Source organism: Psittacula echo (assembly GCF_963264785.1).
Source record: "Psittacula echo genome assembly, chromosome: 4".
NCBI classification, from domain to species: Eukaryota; Metazoa; Chordata; class Aves; order Psittaciformes; family Psittacidae; genus Psittacula; species Psittacula echo.
Window position 1 is genome coordinate 82,040,008 of NC_137738.1, and position 22,774 is coordinate 82,062,781.

A 22,774-nucleotide genomic window follows, 5' to 3' on the forward strand; every position below is an offset into this window, starting at 1 on the left:
TTTAAGGCAACTTGACAGAAGGCAATATTCTTCTGGTTGGCATCTTGCATAGACGGTTAAACAGCAAAGGATAGGAACAGTCAGAAATCCAGGAGTTTCTGTCAGATATGAACTAAGGAAGTCAGCATTCCTGGAACTGGTTATAGAGTCAGTGAACATTCACCACAGAAGCAGCCATGATGGCAACCCACTGACACACTGTTAGGAGATGGCATTTCCTCACTCCTGGCTTCCCCAACACAGGCAACAGGCTAACTTGAAGCTCATTTTTCAGAATGCAGCAGATCAGCAGCTAAGCTGACTTTACTGTCAATTACGACAATCATGAATGCTGAAACAGGGTTTGTAGATAGAATTATTATCCAAGTTCATTAAGAAAGTTTAGGATTCATCGCATGTATTAATGCAGGCCTCATCTTACCAAAATGTTTTGCTAGTCACACCACCTTAATTACACCCCTGTAATAACATGGGGTACAGATTCATATTGGAACAGACATATATGCAAACTGGTATGCAAAACATTTAAACATTTCAAAACCAAGCTGCCTGGCTTGGTTTGTGATTTATCACTGCACCTGATATGCAGTAACTAAATACTGCCTGAGAGTTATAACATCACAGAGAGCAGGTTTGCTTAAAGCATAGCTGAAGACACCACCATTCCACTGCCAGAAACTATGAAACTTGAATACAATTAATACTGATGATTTTCTGTTAGTTTGAGAGGGGGAAAAAAAATCAGCTTGAAGTCAAATGTGTTTATGAAGCATGTTAAAAGTCTCATGAGCTGCACTCTGCCTTTGCTGGTCATTATTTGCAAGACTTCTCTCCCCTCTACTAATTATACTAATGCACATTCAACTTCCCATGAAGGCAGTCGCTGAATTCTCTGAAATCTGAGTGGCTAAGAAAGAGCTAAATCTTATTTAGGAGCTTTTCACACTAAGGCTTGTCAGTATCCTAAATTACACTGAGACTTTCTTTACCCAAAGCCAAAAGCATGGTTATGCTTGTCCTCAGTGTTTCCCCCCCCCGTCTCATCTCCCTACTCCCCAAACCTACACAAAGCAAAGACTAAAGGCACAAAAGCAGTAAAGGTGAGAATTTCAAGATGTTCTGATATGGCTGTATGGGAATCAGGAATAAGACTGTAACAGTCAGAAGAAAAACTGTCTGCAGGCAAAATTCCTAGGCAGAAATGTTCCAACAAATAAGGAATCAGCTCTCTTTAGGGGCCAGACTGCAAGAACTATTAGTGTGGAACTCAGCACTTGTCATCCTAAGAGAAGGAAAGGCCAACTGATGGAACAGATGCATTTTCAAGTCAGAAGACTTGAAACCAGGCTGCTTTTCCACATGGGACAGGTCATAGTGCTTGATCTAGTGTTACTCAGTGTGTCTGTACTCTGCAACTGAACTCTGCTCTCAAGGAGATCACAGATAACAGTTAAGAACATACTCTATGCAAGTGCCACAGAATGGTGAGGTTGGCAGTGACCTCTGGAAGTCTCTTGTCCAGCCCCCTGCTCAAGCAGGGTCACCTACAGCCAGCTGCCTGGGAGTATGTCCGGACTGTTTTTTAATACTGTCAAACAGACTCTGTACTGGGGAGCTCAGAACTTGTCAATTGTGGCCATACCTGTGCTGAGAGGAGGGAAAAGACCAAACCCCTCCACCTGCTGGCAGCAGTCCTCCTAGTGCAGCCCAAGGTACTTAAACTTTCAGCCAAGAGAGCACATTGTCGGCTCCTGGTCAACTTGGTGTCCAGTAGGACCCCTACGTCCTTTTCTGCAAAGCTGTTTTCCAGCTGGTTGACATCGGTGCCTGGGGTTGTTCCTTTCTGGGTGCAGGACTCCACACTTCTCCGTGTTGAACTTCATGAGGTTCCTGTCGTCCCATTTCTCCCCTGTCAAGGTTCTTTTGGATGGCAGCACAATCCTTTGGTATATCAGCTGCCACTCAGGCTTGCGTCCTCAGCAAATCTGCTGAGGGTACACACTGCCCCACCATCTAGGCCATCAGTGAAGACATTAAACAGCACCAGACCCAGTAATGACCCCTGGGGTACACAGCTGGTTACTGGCCTCCAACTGGGCTTCATGCCACTGACCACCATGTTCTGGCCATTCAGCAAGTGTTCAATCCACCTCACAGCTTCCTTATCCAGCCCACACTTCATCAGCATATACTGCTGGTACTGCTGGCATCTTCTGATGATGAAGACTAAGTAAGAATGTTTAATTTGGAGAAATTGGGCATTTCCTGTCTCTCTTGTTAAAATGCTCAGCACATTCTGTAGCTCCCAACTCCTCTAGGGTCAGAGAAAAAGCAATTGCCAAGTTTCTCCGCCAAGAAATCTTAAGATATGGCCTCGTCCCTAGCACATTTTGTTAAGTAAACAACAGCTAAGAAACTCTGACTGTACATATTCTCTCGAAGAAATCCTCCTGCTCACTATTGTCCTCACATATTGCCAAATTCTTGCTGGAGGAACATAAAAAGAAAATAGGAAAGCAAATTCAGGATGAACATAGAGTACATACATACATACATATATATATATATAGTGATTTTTTGACTTTTCATGAGTCTCTCATAGAAACCCACTCTGGCAAGAGGCTGGTAAACTTGCACAGCATGCAAGCGCCACCCGCTGTCCTGACATCAAAGCGCCACAGCTTGAATAGCTGCCCAAATGGCTCAGTGTAATTCCCCACCTATATCTGAGACTGTTCTTGCGGCCTCCCAGGTCACCACCATCCCCTTAATTTCCATCAGGTTTACCAGTTCCTCTCTCTCACTAGACTGGATTTCCCTTCCCCAGCCTTAGTCCTCTTCCCTGCCACGCAAGTTCTTAAGACCTGACTACATACTTCAGTGTGCAGTCTCACACCATCACTTCTCTCTCCTCCAACTCTCCTTTTCAGTAACTCTCAATCTCAGCAGCCTCCTTCCCATCCTGATGTATGTTAATATCACACTTAACTCGCTGTCTCTCAAACCACTGGATCGTTTCCTTTTAGAGCTGATTCCTGAAGTTTTAGTTCTACTTTACCTTAAGGACACCATTAAAGTTACCTCATTCAGGATCCTAGTAACTACTTAGCCAAAACCTCAAGATCAGTACTGCATCCTTATCTCCAGTAGCAATCACATTCAGTACGTGTGATCATACTGCCTTTAAAATACTGTTTGTGGCTTCCAGAATCCTTTCCTTTATTCCTTCTTCAACAGTCCCAGCAGGACCCTTCTTACGCACTTCTCCCCAATACTTAGTGCTCTAATCTCAAGTTTCTTCATTTAGGTAACATCATCTGTAAATGCAAGTACAGCTACTCCCTGCTGAGTGGTCACAAATACACAAGACCTCTCTTCCTCCAGGCAAACTAAAGCTCCACTGTACGCATCTCTCCCTACAGATGCTCACTCCTCTGTTCATCCAAGCCAATACCACAAATACCGTGATGGTCATTCAGACTTTCATTTAACCATCATCTTAGACACCTCTCAAATTCACATCCAAATTAAACTAAACCTTGAAGATTTTTTTGTGTGATCTGGGTGGAGGTCTTTCAAGTTCATCCACTTGACTACAATTCTTGTTCAGACTCATTATCTTAGTTCTTAATACACTGTTTTCTCCCTAGGGCATACACATATGTTCAAAGATGCACACAAGAAATGCCACTGACATACCAAAGCCAGTAACAGCTTCCTGCTGTAGTAAACACAAGGTTACAACTCAGAGGTGACTTTCCTATCTCTCCCTACTGCAATAGGCTGTGGTCACCATATGGTCAGATGTGGTATTTATATTGGACCTCAACACCCACAAAATCTTGACCACTGAGAAGACTAGCAATTATTCTCAGTGTCTTCTGTAAATTAATCCTTGAACTTCTCTTAAATTCTTTTGTTGGTTGTATGTAAACCAAAAGCTTTTGGGGACAGTGGGAGCTGGGAAGCTTAGCAGCATTCATTGAGATGAACTAAAATACTGCTCTTTCAAATATAAACTCTAATAGACGCTGCATTCAGTAGTATTTAAACACTTCAGGCAATAGTAGCAGATTGAAGATGCAGGCTGACAACTCCACTTGAGCACAGTGGAAACAAACTTCATAGGACAGTGAAAGAGGTGTAGTTGGTTGTTTGCCAGACAACATAGTACAGCACTACACCACTGATTTTGTCAGTCTCATGAGACAACCTGGCTCTAAAAGAAAGGAAAAGAAATATTAAAAAAAATTTGGTCCTCTTATTATTAAAAAAGTCTGTTTTACTTAAGAGCTCAGCCATTAAAGGATGTCATTTGAATATGACTGTGAGAAATACAGTTAAGCTAAAACCACCAACTTACACAAAAATCACTCCCGTGAATCAAGAAGTTGTGGCATTCCTGTCTGTGTCAGGATCAGTCTGATGCCCCATAACTTACCATCAGCTTTGCCCTCAACATCATCCAGCACTCATTGAAAGTATAAGCTGTAGCAGTACTGTCATGACTAGATATCAAGTGCAAAGACATAAGGGAATAATGGTGTTTTTCTGCATGCTACAAACTCTTCTTTGCAAAGGAATTACAAAAGGACACATTGAAAACCCTCTACCCTTCTCAAGCCACTTGATCAACATGCATGTATCTCCCATCACGTGTTGTGCTTTCAACATAAAACCCCCTGCATTTAAGAACTCAGGTTTAGCAGCAGAAGAGAGCAAATAAGAATAAATATCTTGCCTACTCTTCTCACACCTCAAAAGAAATTCATGCATCCACTACAGCCAATGGTCTCCTAAGGTAACGTACAGTTGATAACCTATTGCAGCATATGCAGGATCTTTATCTATGTGTTCTAAAATGAATGCATGCACCACTCTTCCCACAGTTCTGCTGACACAGTAAAACAAGGTGCACGTGTCAGATAGTGCCACAATCCAAACACAACCCAGCTGCTCACAAGCTAATGGCAGCTCGGTGAAGGCGATTCAGGGAAATAGCTTTTCCATTTTGCAGCTCATCCAATACCAACAACTGTCTTACATTTTTCAACACAATTCTCTGTTGTAACTGTTTCTCACTTATTTCTTCTCCCAGAATAATAGCCATAGGCTTGAGAAAGTCACAAAGCAAGCAAGTCTTATTTATATTTCCTCATATTCAGCTGCATTTCTGTAACAGGACAACAGGCTAAACCAGCCTGTGATACACTGCACTTTCCATCTCAGACCTCCAATACTGGTCTTGCCACACCAAGACTTGCAAATGCTTGCTGGTGCTGCTGAACAACTCAGTGAAGTGTGTCTTATGTGGTAGCTTTATCTCTTGAAAACTTCACAGGCTTTTGGTAACATCATCCCACTACACAGCAACCATAGGCCTATTAGCAAAACTGAATTTTCTAACATCCTGGTTTAATACAGGAAGAAGACGAAGGCAGCTCTCACTGTTGGGTCTCCCCCTATTGACACTGACTGGAGAAGGGGAACAAGGATGGCTCAAGACAGTTCTGTTCCTTACAGTTTGCCAGGGAATGCCAACAGCCAAGGGACTCATGCACAATTCCATCACTTTCAAACTCAAAGTATTATTTTTAATAGCAACTCCATGCATAATTTAAGTGGGATGCGCAACAGCAACTTAAGTTCTGGGGCCTCCCAGTAGTGCCCATCACCCTAACAGTAAATTAAATATTAACATAGTAAAGGACATCGAAAGATGGGTTAAATTAGGAATCTTCTGAAAGCAAAACCAATATAAAAATAATTACTGGAGTATAAAACAGTTTTTTTTTTTTTTCAGTATAGAAAACAGACCAAAGTCATCACCTCTGAGCCAGTGTACCCTGGCAAATAAAGCTATACTGGCGAACTACCCATGTAGGGAGCTGGAGTACCCTTGCATAGCAAAAGAGTCACCCCCCCCTCCTCACCATCTGGTATTGTCAAATCACACAACAAACTGTACAAAAAAGGAAACCCATACAGCTAAACTGACTTGCAGCTAAATTGACTTAAATTGACTGCTTGCAAGTTACATCTCTCTTTCAACTCTTCCTTTCAAAAATATGCAAAGGTCCTGAAGCAAAACCAGCCTCCCACATTAATATACAATTACAGCTATAATTACATTCAAAGAGATCTATCAATCTAGGAATTTCAATATGCTCTACAAAGAAAACATTCATAGTGGGAATGCAATAATTCTATGTGTAGCTTTATAGATAACTGCAGAGCAAAGCCATCTTCCCCCTTGCGCAAAATGAACTGCACTAGTGGAAGTTACAGTTCTGTAATTCACTATGCCAAGAAATTTTACTGGTATGGCTGCTTCTGGCTGGGAATCACATCCCCATAATGCAACTGAAAAATCTAGACCAGCAAATGATTAGGGGGGCCAGAAAACACTATCAGCACCTTTTCTGTATCAGAAGCAGATAAATCAATTCCAGCCTCCTACAGATCTTTTCTTTTTTTTTTTTTTCCCCTCAGGAAACCATTTAAGTATTCTATCTTTTTCCCTTTAATTGGTTGATGTCAATTCACCATTCAGCGCTAGCACTCCACTCCAGTCTTCCTGGTAGGACAGCAGCAACATATGATAGCTGTCATATATCTGCATCAAGACTAACAGTGTATTTTTGTGAACGCAGCTTAGGGCTAATTCAACCTTCTGTAACATGCACTCAATCTACAAGCTCCCAAAACCACAAGAAACCAGGAAAAGCAGTGTGCTACAGAGAAATGCCAGGTTGTCTTCTAGGAAACCTTTACTTTAAGGTGTTTTAAAACACTGAGAATTATTAAAACTCATCTCAGCTCTAGTATCCTTTGCATGAAAATGAGCTAGCTCAAACCTCTTTGATTATCCTATGTAAAACCAGCGTGATCATTGTAGCATGCCATTAATTAGAATGTGGCATTCCAGAAAATGTAAATGTCTTCATTGATGTTTTATCTCCAAATGGACTCATGAGCCATGTGCCAGTGAAGACACTGATCAAGTGACTGCAAGTAGCCAAGAGGACAATCAGAGTTAAAACAGGCAAAGATATTTTGGGAAATAGCAATGCTTTTTAGCAGGGTCACATTTGTTTCAGACCCAGAACAAACCAAGCAAAGCAGATCTGAGTACAAATTGACAAATATGCACACAAGAGTGCACTAAACAGCTTCTGTTTAAGTAGAAAGGAGTTTTCAGTCTGAAACAACAGTTTGTGTCCTGCTATAATAAAGAATAAAGCAAGGACAGTCATTATGTTGAACAAAAATGCTTAATTAAGTCTGGTTTCAAAGCTTGCCCCAAGAAAATTGTTTTTCTGATCTATACTTAATTGAAATACAAGTACAATACAAGAATCAAAGCAACAGCTTGTGTTACAACACAAAGCGTTCAAGTCTTTTATTGGAAAGAACTACCAACTGGAAAGACTGTGTTTAATGTTTACTTTCTACCTTTTGTGGTATCAGAAATGCTGTTTAGCAAGGCACACATCTTGTCTCCTTCAATATGGTGGGGATTGAGGATGCGAGCTGGCCGCTGAGTCATCTTAAATTGAGTTTCCAGTTCCAGGAAGCTTTTGTCTCCAGAAAGAATAGTGAAAGGAATTTGCTTGGGCAAGTGCTCATCCAGACGACCAGCCTACATAGAAATAAATGACAATCCTTGAACTGAGATCATGTTTTTGTCTTGTGGGGTTTGACGACCTTTTTGTAAGACATCTTCATAGGAAAGCTTTCTACAGCAACTTACCTCCGCTTTTATGGTCCAATGCACATTATACCACTGTGAAAGGCATTATTTCAATAGCTTGACGCTGCATTTATTCTATACATATGACAATAGATATAGGAAATGTCTACCAGAACAGTACAGATGGAATATGGAACAAATTCCTAGAGAGCAGCATTTCAGAACCAGCTCCACATAAATCACCAGTGCAGTACATTTTAAGAATTATGCAAAAAGTGTAACATAACATACAAAACTGTTGCAAAACATATAGTTACATTCTCAAGTAGTTTTATCTAACTGATATTCACTATATTAAGAACTCCATGGCATCCCAGATTCCTGTCCTTCACCTGCACCACTCCCAACCCGGTCAAAGCCTTAGGTCTACTGAACACAGGCAGTGCTTTTTGTTAGCCCAGCCAAGTCTTTGAAACTGGCACCCATCCAACTCCATCTGAAAAATGGCTCTAGATTTGGGCTACTTGAAGAGAGAGGCAGGAGGTACATTTCTCTGAAACTATAAGATTTGTGGGGGGGTTTTATTCTTCATTCCCTAACCAGCCTCCTTCCCCTCCACAACAAACCGATGTCCTACTTGGGTAAGTTTTATTCCTAGGGAAAGAAAACAATATGTAAATAATTTCTCAACAGGCTGTCTTCACTCAATTCAGTGACAGGTTTATCATTCTTTGTAGCAGACATAGGAGTCCCATGCAGTCATCTAGTAATTAGTACTTAACATCAATAATGCATATCACTTGCCACTCTTCTCTGGGTATAGAAGTACAATAATAAAGCAAGCACGCACTAACTTACATGGACACAGATAGCAAAGTCTGCTGCTTCCTTTCTGGTACCGCAACGTGGATGAAGGAAGAAACACCCAATCCTCTTAAGGTAATTGTAAACTTTGCAATGCACTGGAGGTTTCCAATTGCCGTAGCCTCCTAAACAGTGAAGAAAAATAAATAAAAATCAAACCAACCCACAAACACCCCAAACCACAAAACAAAACCCAACCAAACAAAAGAACCCCAACACCCCCTCCCCACAAAAAAACCAAACAGAAATGCCCCATCAATCAAGAATGCAAGTCAAAAGCAAAGATAAGTCTTGCTTTGAAATCAGTATTTTCACCAATGTGAAAGATAAACACATAACCAAAATCCCCAAAGAGCCCTTATTCTTGGGTTAGAAAGCAAAGAAGGAAAAGGTAGCTAGCCTGATCCTACACAAAGCCTCTCATTCAATGTTGTATGAATTTTATTTCTAATCCCCCCAAAAATTTATCTTCTAGACATTATGTGCTTTTAGACACAGGATGCACTTTTTTCCGCAGTTACAAGCACAGTTACGGTTAACATGCAGAAGCAGAGCAGCTCTGGTAACTCAGTACAAGTAACAGAAATGTTTCTCTAAGGGAATCCTGTACTAGTGTAATGCCCAAGATTCTTTTCAACAGACTGAACTGCTTGACACATCACATGTCAGAACTGTTTAAGAATCCAAGAACTGGAGCAATAGCTGAAACAAATGCTAGAGTCCTGACAAACACTTGGTGCAGTCAGAAATAAGCAAAATGAAGCTACAACTGGGGAAAAAAATAAGTGTGGCAATTTTCTCAATGGCATCTGAAAACATGTAATTACTGGCTGAGAAAACAGTTGGGTAACAGAGATGAGCCAAGTAAAAGGCCTGCTACAGATAAAATACCAGGCTGTAACAGGTTGCAAGGGAAAGGAAAGGAGCAGCAAGTCTCTCAAGAAAAGAGGGGAAAACAGGAGACAAACAAATGGAAGGACAATTTGAAGAGAGTGAGTAAGAATTTCATAACATTCCCAATTGCTAAGAAATAATAGGTCTGCAGTGAGGAGGAAAAAACGTTTCTGTATCTGCCAGATGATAGAATGGCTGGATGCGAGAAAGAATTTTGAATGGAAGGTGAAAGCAGTCATTGATCACACTTCATGTGAGCACCTGTGGAACTAAGGCTCAAGGGGCTGCAGAACACTGTGCTTCCCAACATGCCCACTGCCAGTCTGACAAAGATGTAGAAGCAATCTTCATTAGATTTCTCTTGTTCCCCCACCTTTTCAGGTTAATGGCTATAAGAGGGTAACAAAAATCTCAAAGCTCAAAGATTTAGTTACAGACTATACAGTAATAATTTAGGGGTATCCCTCCATGAGAAAAATGCTTTTTACAAGTCATTCTCATCTGTTGTGACAGCCTTTGCCACTGCTATTTGGGAGACTTGTAATTAGCAGCCCTAGCTTTTGGCAGCATACATGTACAACACAGACATTTGACCAGGACAGCTGAAAACAGTGACAGAACTGTCAGACTGTACCACAAATGGTTGAGGGACATGATATCTGAGAACAGAAACAATACAGAGCCTGAGGAATACAATGGAGGAACTCAAAGCAAAGCTAAGCCTGTGTTAGCAATAGGAATAACAGAAATAATGCAAATGAATCATACAAAAATACAATCAGAAATGTTGTTTGTGAAATGCCGGGGGGGGGGGGAGGTGGTGGGATCAGAAAAAGACAGGGATGTCACTGTATTGTCACAGCCTAAAAACAAGAATAGCATGCATCAAGTAGCGCTGTAAACCATTACTATGAGAGGGCACATACAACAATAAAACCAGATGTGTGTGGGGGCCTTAGTTTACCCAGGCTTTGTAACGATACACTTGACACTAATAAACTGCTCAAGTATTCTCTGATGTGAATATGGCCCATTTTAATCACCATTAACTCTTCATTGTTGGTTTCTCAGTTCAAGTGCTCCAGGGGCGATTCCCACAAGGCAGCCTACATGTGGCAACCCTGTTGAAGAAATTTCAACTCCTGCAAGAAATGGAGTGGCACTGACATGGGCTGTGCTGTGCCAGCAGATGCCTGTGTTTGGAATATCCCTGAGCACAGTCTTAACTAGCACACAGGGTAAGATTGTCATATTAATAGAGGTTCCTAACAACAGATTAGTAACACTAAGACCATAATATGGATTATTTCTCTTTCTCAGATAGGTCAGAGAAGAGACATTTCTGACAACAACACAGTTCAGACATTCCTGGGTTCAATTAATTTTTTTCTAAATCAAAACAGAGCATTTTAGCCTTGGAAAATAGTAACAGCAGAGAAGACCACGTCATAACAAACAAACGTAGATCAGTTAATGACAAACCAGTTTTGAGTAAGTTAGATAGAATAACAAAGTATGACTGAAAGCAAGTGTCTGAATTCAAGTCGGGAAAGTTTGACATAACTGTGTAAAATTACCCTTTACTAAATAATTCTCTATAAAACCCAGACAGAGTAGCTTTGGACTTCAGGTGTCAAACAGGCCTGACATTTCTTCAAGACAGATTCCTAATAGTTACTTATTTGTAGAAAAAGGAAAAAATGTTTTTCCCAGGCCAAGTGGATTCAGTAACTGTAGAAACAAAAACCAAATCAACTCAAAACCAACCCAAATCTCAAATCACAAGAGGCTTAGAAGTCAAGGAGTGCAGAGGTGAAGTGAAATTTTACCAGAAGTCAAGCTGGGCAAAGCCTTACAAGAGAGAAGAACAAAACAACAGCTTTTTCAGCCATATAGAAAACAGAATATAAATAAATAGAGCAGTCAGGCAGCAAGGATGAAGCAGAAATCCAGAATTACTTGGTATAATCTAACCCCTCAAGATCAGTCTTTTCGGTGGCTTTGTATGCATGCACAAGAATACTGTTACTGTACCGATAGGCCAAAAGCTAGGTAATGACAATACAGGTAATGTCTGAGAACACAACACTCAGGAGCATAACCCACTTTAACACAAAATACCAGAGGATTGGTCCCCAGAACTCCTAACAATGAGGCAGTAGACTACAGGTGCAGGAGCACAGCTCATTGAAGAACTTGCACTTTACATTTACAGACATACTTGCTCTGCCTTCATCAGCTAACTGGAATGCCTGTTTCTAAGTGGGAAGGGGTGTTTGTGGGGTGATTCAGGCATCAACAGGCCTTTCTGTCCAGCCTCTGCAGCGTGAAAACTCTCACTTTTCAGGATGGTCTTGGTTATCTTTGAAAGGAAGAGATAATCAAGAACATTAAGTAAAGAAGTGGTGCAGTGCAATAGTGTTTACTAAGCATAAAACACACCTGACAACTCCTGCGAGTCTGTCAAGATGATGCTTATGTCTCAGGCAATATATATTTTGAAACTATCCCTTTACTCAGACTTTACTGAAGTAGTCAATGTACCACAGGCGAAATAATTATGAAGGCAGGCACAGAAAAAACAGTAGAAAAAGCATAAGGTGGACAAGAATAGTCAGGTAAGGAAAAGTATCAAATTAGAGGGATGTTATTGATAGACTTAGCAAAATTTTTTCTTCCAAACCCATAACAATGTGAATTCCACCCATCACCCAGTACCATTACTGGTATCTTCCAGATGTGAGATATACCTGTTAATGTGTAGGATGACCAGGGACATCCTTAAGGAGCAAGCCAGAGACAAAACAGAATTAAAAAATGTAAAATCATGCCTTTTGGAACTAAAAATAACATTATGACAAGGACTTGGAAGTCTGAAAGAAAACAGCCTCTGAGGATTATGGCTGTCCTGATAATGACAAAAAGCTAGTATGATGCCGCCTGAGTAAGTTCAACAGGGAAGACAGAAATACTCCTAAACCATTCAGCAATTGTGGAACAATATGCTACAAGAAATAGTAAGAACAGAGGAAGTTAAGACTGAGTTAGAAAACTTAAGAATATTTCTATTAGATGGTGCCTGTGACACAGTAACTAAAGGGGCCCTAGTGGCTGCTTGCTCCTGTTCTTCATTTTCTCATAGAATCTCTCCTCTGTGTAGACTTGTTAATCTCATCTTCCTATTTCCTTCAACAACTTTTTACCTTGAAAGCCCCAGATAAATGTCCCTTGGTTCAGGTTAGCTGGCAGCTGCGTGAATAAGCTTCCCCAGTTGTCCAGATCCACTAACACAATGTGAGTCATGGTACTCAGGTAGTCAAGATCAGGAAGTTCATCATCTTCAGTGGGATAAAAAGGATGACTTTGTGGTCAACCAACATACATCAACTTAAGATATGCTTTTGCAAATTCATGTATTCAACTGTTCTATAAGCTAGAAGTCACAAGACATGATCCTGTTTGGTAACTGCATGGTTTTAAAATCAACTGAAGTAGCATTTAATAAAAGCAAATCAGACAAAAGAAAGTAGAATCTAGCTATTCGATGATGTAGAGCTGGATAGCTTTCTGGCAGGCACAGAAAGCTGTTGACCTGCACTGAGACATTTTAATAGTCCACTTAATATTCAGCTGTGCACCTCTGACTATGGTAAGTCTCTGACATTAAATTGCTTGCATGTATAAATGCATATAAAATGTTTAGAGACATACTTTTTGTTGCATATCTACACTAATGTGAACCTTTTAATCAAAAGCATTATAACATCATGAGTAATTAAAACCACTTCCAATTTCTGAACACAAGGTACACCTTCAGCATTCTTGATGTCATTCTTAGAAGTGACATGAATTTAAAAAAAAATATTTGCATGCTTAAGGCAAAAAAACCCCTAATATGTGCTAAGAATATAAATTCTTAGCTGAAATTATTTTTTGGTAAGCTAATGAAACTGAGACAATGTTCTTATAATAGGACTGCCCACACAGGAAGCACTACCAGGCTGAAAGATTTATACGTACAGAGGTGGCAAGTTCCTCTTGAATGTGTCTGTATTACAGACCACTTCTACATTTCTAGGAGTTAGAACTCTATTTGGAGTCCTGGGTTGTCCTCTTCCTTTAAACACCAAATTATGTTCCCAACTAATTTGAAAATTAAATGTTTCAGTCCCAGGGTCCTCATATCTGCCTACTTTTTGCCTTTTTTTAAAGCCTTCATACATATAGCAATGAATTGTTGAGTCCAAGTTCTGGAAACTCAAATACTGAGAATTCAAAATTGAGAAATAACAAATATTAAATTCTGAGCTGATTTCTAGGCTAGATATAGGCAAATGGTATGCTACGTACTTATACTGACATTGAAATAGAGCATGCTTAAGACGATATTAAGAAAAACCCAAATGTACAAACCTTCCTCAGGCTCTTCACAGCATGTAGAGCTCTCACTTTCTTCGTTCTGGATTTGTCCCTGCTGAGGAGACAACTGTGGTCTTTCCCAAGTCTTGGGTGGAGATGCCTGAAATTTTAGTTGGCGAGGTTTTCTGTCCACACAAGCCCCACTTGCTGTGAACTGGAATACTGCATTATCAAATTCTGTTGCAAGACTTGATACATCAGGTTTCTGCAAGAAGCAGTGTTTCATATGATAGTGCTGATGTGCGCCCTGAAGATCATCAAAGTTTTTGTTGCATGCAGCACATCTAACAACAAACATCTCTTCTTTACATTTCTTTAACATGTGAGTGTTGAGATGACTGTTCAAATCAGCAAAATTCTGTGCAGTTGCAGAACAAGTGCAGCATCGAAACCATAAGTTGCCTTTCTGCAGCATGGCTTTCTGACAATTCTCATAATCGTTCTTCCTGTTTCTTTTGGAGATGTAAGTTGTTCGGCAACCACAGGTTAAACGGTCTCCTTTTTCTACTGGGAGGAAGTCCTCCTCTTTTTTTATTGATACTTCCACCTGCTCAGGCACAAATGTATAGTCCATGCTATGTATTTCCCTATAATGGATTAGAAATTCTTCTTCTGCGTCAAAGAAGATATTACCACAAAGGCCACAGAAGAATTTAGTCTGTATCTCCTGGTTATGATGCTCTTGGAAGTGTCGCAGTAGCGTTACTTCTTTACGGAAGTAATTTCTGCATAAGCCACAGCAGTATCTGTGAAATGAATGGCTTTCTAAGGACATGCAATGTTGTTTAACACTTTCTTCAGATTCAAACATCTCCTCACAAATGCAGCATTGCCATTTTCCCAGAATAGGGCTTTTTTCAGGGGAGAGTTCTATAGGACTAGGAATGTCTTTCCTTTCATCTGCAGAAATGCACGCTGTGTCAGAAGCAGATGGCATAGGTTCATCTTCTGGAGCTTCTTGCTCATAATAGTAACTATGTCCACCATGAAATTCAGTCACGTGTCCCATAATATCCTCTTCTCTGACATCTACAGAGCATGCTCTACACCAGAGAAGAAAATTAGTCAAGTGTGCTCCCCCATGGAATCGACTCATATGCAGGCGGATAATGCTTGAATTTTCAGCAAGCTTTCCACACACAGCACACTTGTGACAGATCCTATTTGCTGATAAAATGTGATTTTCTACTGACTCTTCTGTAAAAAACTTTCGAAGGCACTCACAAAACCAGGCTTTTACTTTGTGGGCACTACCTTGACTTTGCTTTGCTACATGACCTTCATTTTCATCTTTTAAATCACTCTTCCGTTTTGAAGGAGTAGAGCCCGTCTCGCTAGTAGATTCATCAGAAGTCAAGTGTCTTTTCAGCAGTGGTCGTGACCGATCCACAGCATGCCACAAATTAGACTGATTTTTATTTTTTCCATTGATATGACAGAACATCAAGATGGCCTCTGCCATTGTAGTAACAGCTTTAATGTTATGCCGAGTGGTTTGCTTATGCTGGGTGATCTGATCCTGATTGGCAAAGAGTTTATCGCAGTTCTCACAGTAACCTTCTGTTTTAAAGATCTCTGCAACTTGGGAGATGCTCCTCTTTGAGAGTGCCACAGGCCCAGAATTATAACAGTGTGTTCTAGAATGGGTTAAAAAACAAAGTAAAGAGGTTATGATATAACCTACAATGAAACATTTTAAAACTTTCAGATGTACTCTGACATATTACCTAGTAGCTGCAGCAATTAGTGAATGGAATAATGCCCTCTTTCTACTTTAACTCACCTACTAGCCTGCCAAGAAAAACATGCAATACCTATCTAGTCTTTGCACTTTGAAGAGAATTAGGTGCTGATTTCCAAAACTAGCACTTAGATTGATGCTTACATTGTAGACTCAATACATTCTAGAAATCTAACACTGCCAATTTACAAACTGCCAATTTAGTGGAACAGAGACCAAGTTCTGTTGTTCAGTTGCAGAAAGAAACAAAAAGGATACGGACATCAATCAGCATTCTGCAGTGAATCGTGTGGGATGAAGCAGGCAAAAGACATGGAAAGGGGACAGTTCTTTGATGGCTTACTCAGGAAGTCAAATTCATATGGTGCCAGATGCCCTGAAATCCACTAGCACCACTAAGAACATGTCTACCTATCTATGGATATTTACATTATGAAGACAGCTGTTTCTCACAAACCTGAAATGAGCCGTTAATTCCATATGTGAGCGTAGTGTCTGGTGGCAAGATATACACTTCACTTGGAAAGGGACCTCTTTGCACAGAGATATCAGAAGGTTCTTTGCATAGGATGGGAAAGGTAGAGGAAGGCCAGCCTTCATTTCACCTATAATACGGAATGGCAGGAAGTGCAACCACATGTTAAAGAGTTCTTTCACAGCATTTCAGCTCTCAGTTGACATAGTTAAACACAGAATCACAGCATCATTAGGGTTGGAAAGGACCACTGGAGATCATTTAGTCAAAACCCCCTGCCAAAGCAGGGCCACCTAGAGCAGATTACACAGAAACCCATTTGTCACAGGGTTCAGAAAGCAAGCTACCATGTGTCAGCTGAATCACAGTAATTGTGCAATGGAAGCTTAAAGTAAAAACTGCATTACGTTTTTAAATTCTTCTGTAAATTTCATATCTGAATTTGCATCTTGCTTTTTCCATACTTAATGACTGACATTATTTACCTATTCCTCCTTCTAGAAGGTCAGGTCAGATCTCTCTCTCAAGAAGGTTCTTATTGACCATCTTCCCCTCTATCTATCACCATCTGTCTACTCTTACTACACATGCTTTTGTTTACAGCCATAGTGTGTTTAAAAAGAAAAAAAAAATATGCATTCATTTAACAAGTTCCCACATACTCTGATCATCTGTCTTTCTCATCCTCAGTATTAACTCTCCTCAAATTTTTAGGTGCAGGACTTCCTGTTGTTCCCAGTACACACTCCCTGTCTACCTCCAGGTATCAGCAGTATAAGAAATATTCTATTGGAACAAACCCAGTTTTAAAGGCATCTACAGTCCGCACACTCAGAGTTAATAATCTATTTGAGAATAAAAGTACTGTGCAGCTGATTGTCACTTCCATGAAGATGGCAGTACTGACTTGACCTGCAGGAAGGTTCCTTCAAAGCCTGTATTTACTGTACACCTCCTGCAGACACCCAGTGGGAGGGCAGAAGCAGAATATATAGTTATGAAGATAAGAAATAACTATACTAATCCTTTTGGCCATGTAGGCTTATCCTGAAAGCTACACTATGTACAATGTGGTAGCTTCTTGAAAAAAAAGTCAACACCATCTGTATCTGATTTGTCTACCTAACATTAAAGTAAATGCTTTAATGCCTATTGCTTATGTCAAAGCGAAAGAAGTCAGTATAGTTATGATGGTCATTAAGCCTGTTTCCAAGACCACAATCAGACAAGTATCTTCTGTGGAATCTAGCAAGTATGGTTCTCAGCCTGGAGAAGAGAAGGCTGTGTGGAAACCTCACAGCAGCCTTCCAGTATCTGAAGGGGACCCAAAAGTATGACAGAGAGGGAGTCTTCATCAGGGACTGTAGTGATAGGACAAGAGTTAATGGGTTTAAACTTGAACAGGGGAAGTTTCGGTTAGATATAAGGAAGAAGTTCTTTAGTGTGAGGGCAGTAAGGCACTGGAACAGGTAGCCCAAGGAAGTTTTGAATGCTTCATTCCTGGCAGTGTTCAGAGCCTTGGGTGACATGGTTTAGTGTGAGGTGTCCCTGCCCATGGCAGGGGGGTTGGAGCTAGATGATCTTAAGGTCCTTTCCAACCCTAACTATTCTATGATTCTACGGTTCAGGATTTTACCAGCTCACAACATAACTTGTATTTCAGTTTTCAGCATCAATGCGGCCAGTGCAAGGCATCAGACCAGCAGCAAATGTTCCAGCTAAGCAGGATAAATTTGCAATTATATGGAGAAGAAACTTTCACAGGTCTTTTCCATCAGGAATGCCAAAGACAAGTACAAGAAAAACAGCCTCCAGACTTCAGACAGTACAGTAAGGGGAAGGAACATCACAGCCAGCCTGGCTGAAATTGAAAAAGAAATTTATGTGTTTCGGTCTGAATTTCTATCAACATGCTAAAGGTAAACTTATTTAGGACAGCAGTTGTACAGTCACTGGAGGATGAGAAGCACATATGAGAGACCTGACAGCATGGAGGTAAAGGAAGGTCTGCTTCTCATTACAGCAATTGTGATGGAAGAATCATTTCTACACAAAAATATGGATTTCAAAGCATCTTCTCTTACAAAACTGTATCACATTTAAGACCTTAAAAGAAAAATAAGAATCCATTAAAAACAAACTTTAAAACCTTAAGCTTTTTTACTCAGCACAATTAAGTAATTTCATCGCATAAAGATCAATTATCAGAAGGAATGAAAGCAGCATACTTGGTAGTAACATACCACTCAATTTAGAATCCTGGCAGAAGTGGTTCTCTCCTGACATATGCTGCAAACATTCCTCTCTTCTTGTGAAAAGGAGGAAGCAGTCTGGGCAAGCAAAACACTGAATAAGCTGCGGAGGGAGATCTTTTATATGTCCGTCATTTTCATCTAGCTGGAAGAGAAAATGATCTAATTAAGAAAAACTAAGTCAAGAAACTACTCCCAGTTTTCCTCATGTCCTTCCTTTCCTCTATCCTTTCTGTAGTTATATTGTCACTTTTAGTTTTTCAATTGCCACATCTATGTTTACCTACAGCTTACTCCTATGCACTTCAGCTAGTGAGACACAAGGGACTGGCCAAACTGCCACTGTCAAACTCGCTGCTCATCCTTACTACACTGGCAACTTTTCCATTCCTTTCTTGCACCACTGGGAGCAAGCACCTTCCCCAGGAACTATGGGCTCCATCAACTCTTAGCTAGTCCCTTTACCCAGTCTCTCAAAAAAAGCTTCTTCTATCACCAAAGCAGCTGTTTCTCCTCATGTCAGTTTTTCCCTAATCTTGCTAACCGCCAACTTCTCAAAATGCTGCTCCTCTGAGCAGCCTGACAGGTCTGTGACTTTCAGCAAAGTTAACTCCTTCCACCCCTTTTGCCTTCTACATCAACTTCAGATCCCTGCCTTCAGGGAAAAAAATCCTTTAATTTTGCTTCCAACAGTTTTGCTTACTCCTTCCTTATGTGACTCAAAGAATCTTCATTATATGCTTTTTTCTACAGCTTCATTTAGGATTATCTCCCCATCTTTCTACACCAAAATAATCCCATCTTCCTGCCTGCTGCAAGAGTCACTCTCTAAGTGCAGCTAATGCCCTTGGAGATGCCACAGACACACAACTTGGAAGCAATGGGAAAAGATCAAGTACAAACTATGATGTAATCTTTCAAGCTTGTCAGGTATGAATATGCATTAGGAGTTAGTACTACTAGCTAAAAGCAGTCTGATGCTCAGAGTATTTAAAACTTCCCCTAAATTTAACACAGCTTCTGCAGACTAGGCAGATATCCAACAGCATTTTTTATTAAAACACTACACTTTGAAAACGCTATCCATTATCCAGTTCAACACCAGACTGCTTAAGCGAAACAATGCACCCAGAAGATAATACCTGAGCATCTGTCATTGAACTGAGGTTTTACCGGGGTAAGTTATGAACAGAAGGGAAAGAGAGCATTATTAAAAAAAACAAAAGAGCGAAGGTAGGAAGGAACAACGATAAAATCTCCAAATACCATTAGCTTATATTCAAATCAAAACTCAAATGCTAGATTATCCTTTTCTCTTCTGTAAGCTAACTAGTGAGTAGCAGCAAATACATAGAAACAGAAGAAACAGTTATATCTGAATCACTCAAGTTTATTTTCCTCATTCTGTTGCCTCCCCCATCTCCCTTCTGCTGCTTCTCTTTTTATGTGACTTATTTCACCCTAACTTCTTGCCTTTATCTTTCAGTTCTGGAGACGCAAAAAAAGGGAATACCTTATGACAGCACCAATGGAGGGACAAGAGATTCAAGACAGAACTACAGTCCTCTCAAAAGTACACTGGTATAATGGTCTAGACCTAATGGGAGCACTGTCAGGATAGTGTTTGAAACAGCAGAATAAGAAAAATTACCTTGAAGACTACAAGAAGGGAGGGGAGAAAGAAGGTTAAAAGGATTAAAAATCAAAATCAGTACATAGATACACATCTTGAAACCCCCTAGTATTTTCAGGCAGGTGAGTTACTTATCCTCATGATCTTGCCTTATATAAAAGATGATCATTGTACTGCTGAGAGGTCGCAAATATCTGGCAGCATATCACACAGCCAACAGCATTATTTGGGGGCCCATGTAATGTGACTGTTGGGTCACAAGGAGAATGATCAAACCTGGAGAGAAAGAAATAATTAACAAAGTAGTCCCCTCTAAATAGTCAAAACAGTTTTTTTAATTGGGGGGCGAGGGGTAATGAGGGGGATAAAATCTGTCTTTTGAAGTTGTTGGACAAAACCCTATCAAATGGACCTAAACTGTAAAATTCCTCATTCCCTCTATCATTAACCGTACATTTTACTCAGCACAATTAAGTCATTTCATAGCATAAAGATCAATTATCAGAAGGAATGAAAGCAGCATACTTGGTAGTAACATACCACTCAATTTAGAATCCTGTCGGAAGTGGTTCTCTCCTGACATATGCTGCAAACATTCCTCTCTTCTTGTGAATAGAATACAGTTGAAGTATCCTGTACAGAGCTGATTCTCCCTGCAGCCTCCCTGTTATAATGACCACTTTGCAGACAAATCATACCGTTTTTAAGAGCAAAAGAACTAACAAAACCTCAATTTCCTACAGAGGAATTTTAAAAAATTATTGATTTTTACCTCCTTGCACAAGTTCTGGCTGGGATGGAGTTAATTTTCTTTGTAGCAGCTTATACCGTGGGTGTGTTTTGGAATTATGAAGCATTGATAGCACAGGGATGTTTTAGCTATTGCTGAGCAGTGCTTGCACAGCGTAAAGGCCACCTCTGTTTTTCAGACTGCCCCACCAGCACGAAGGCTGGAGGTAGGCAAGAGGCTGGGAGGGAACACAGCTGGGACAGCCAACACCAACTGACCAAAGGGGTCTCTCGTACCATGAACACTCTGCTCAGCAATAAAAGCTGAGGGAAGAAGGAGAAAAGGGGGGATGTTCGGAATGATGGTGTTTGCCTTCCCAAGTAACTACTATGTGTGATAAAGCCCTGTCCGCCAATGGGAATTCCTTATTTTGCTTTGCTTGTGTGCACAGCTTTTGCTTTACCTAAACTGTTTTTATGTCAGCTCAGAGTTTTTTCACATTTACCCTTTCGATTCTCTTCCCACCCCACTGGGGCAAGGGAGTGAACAGCTCTCTGGGGACAAGCTGAGTACTACGGTTAACCCACAATATTTCCCATGGCTTTCCTCCTTACCATTTTCCCCACATTCAGTAGTTAAAACGCAGTATCTGCTGGAACTGACCCCAGACACAGCAAGCGCTGACTAGCAACAACCAGCTATGAACAGCTGTCTGGCCTATAGCTCTTGCTCCTCATTCCCTTTACTAGGGATATTTTTTAATCTTACCATCAAGTTGTATACATTTTGCTGTTTTTCAAGTTTCGATGAAGATGTAACAGAACTGAAGAACAGAAATCTTGTTTCTCAAAAGTTAAAAAATGCTCGAGAGAATCAATTCTGAATGAAAAACATCAAATGAAAAAACAACTAACCAGGAAGTTCATCATACTATTTACATAAAATCTCTAACTTATTAACCTGCTCTCCAAGTGGAATTTTGTCACTATAGGTAGTTTAAAATAGACTTGGGTTGATATACTAAGTTGAAGTATATTCTTTCATTATTTCTTTCACTATGTCCTTACCTTTGAAGGTGACCTAAGAGAAGATGTCCATTATCAAACTCTCTGTTGCAGTGCATCACAGGGCAAGCCATGGGACTGCTGTTCACTTTCATCTGACGTGCTCTCTTACAAATACCCCTTTTTCCACAGTTAACACTTTCTGGCTTGAGACCTGTGTTATCAAACAAAGCACTTAACTAGAATCTGAATTATAGAGGCTTAAGAAAACAAAATAAAACACAAGCCCTAAAACATTAAAAAAATCAAGTTATATAATTCTTAAAAGCAAGCTAACAATGTATTGTAACTCAATCCCGCTACAGTAAGTCTGTTCTTTCATTTGAAGAATCCATCTCTTCAATCCCCAGTAGGATTACTTTTCAAACACTTCTGACACCTTCCTCAAGGTCCTCCATGCAGTATTTTATACTGATTGAACATCATGACGTTATACTTACTTATGTAGATATTTTCCTGAGCAATAGTTCAACAGTAATGTTTTCCTTCTAGCAGCTTTGCTTATAAAAGTAGTTAACATTGCCTTAGCGGCTTTCAGACTTTGTATATTGAATTTTGTAAGCAGCAAAACACTGAAAGAATAACTTTTATGGAAATGAGTGTTTAAGAACTTTCAAATGCCACACTTTAGCACAGTTAATATTGTAAGATTTGGTTATGCATGAGGCACCTGCAAGCTCAGTGTCAGTATTGCTTAATGCAATTATCACACATTCTATCCTGTGATGCAGGACTTAAAACAATGTATCACAGAACCTTAAGTTTCCTATTCTTACCTGGCATTTTTAACCATTGGTCCACACATAATCTTGCAGCTTCTGTGTCACTGTTTGCCCGAATAAATTCTAGTTCTTGCAACCCATGAGCATATTGGGAGTCAACCTTCTCCTGAAGGGGAAAACGTGTAATTTGAATTCTGCAGGTTACTTTACCTGATGAGGATTGAGGAGCCACCCGGCAGGAAAATACATTAACAAAATTAACAAAAAATTAACAAAAGGATTTTTTA

General features: G+C 40.2%; 1 protein-coding gene across 1 annotated transcript in view; it reads right to left on the reverse strand.

The window, feature by feature from the left end:
- ZNF451 (zinc finger protein 451) overlaps positions 1-22,774 on the reverse strand; it is a 36,364-nt gene that overhangs the window by 4,936 nt on the left and 8,654 nt on the right. Inside the window, exons 5-13 of the mRNA XM_080616336.1 lie at positions 22,542-22,653; positions 21,769-21,919; positions 20,121-20,247; positions 18,330-18,483; positions 16,069-16,216; positions 13,865-15,507; positions 12,655-12,789; positions 8,552-8,682; positions 7,456-7,642 (exon numbers count right to left, since the gene is read on the reverse strand). Coding sequence (XP_080472462.1) covers positions 7,456-7,642; positions 8,552-8,682; positions 12,655-12,789; positions 13,865-15,507; positions 16,069-16,216; positions 18,330-18,483; positions 20,121-20,247; positions 21,769-21,919; positions 22,542-22,653 — 2,788 coding nt within the window. The remainder of the gene's footprint in view (positions 1-7,455; positions 7,643-8,551; positions 8,683-12,654; positions 12,790-13,864; positions 15,508-16,068; positions 16,217-18,329; positions 18,484-20,120; positions 20,248-21,768; positions 21,920-22,541; positions 22,654-22,774) is intronic.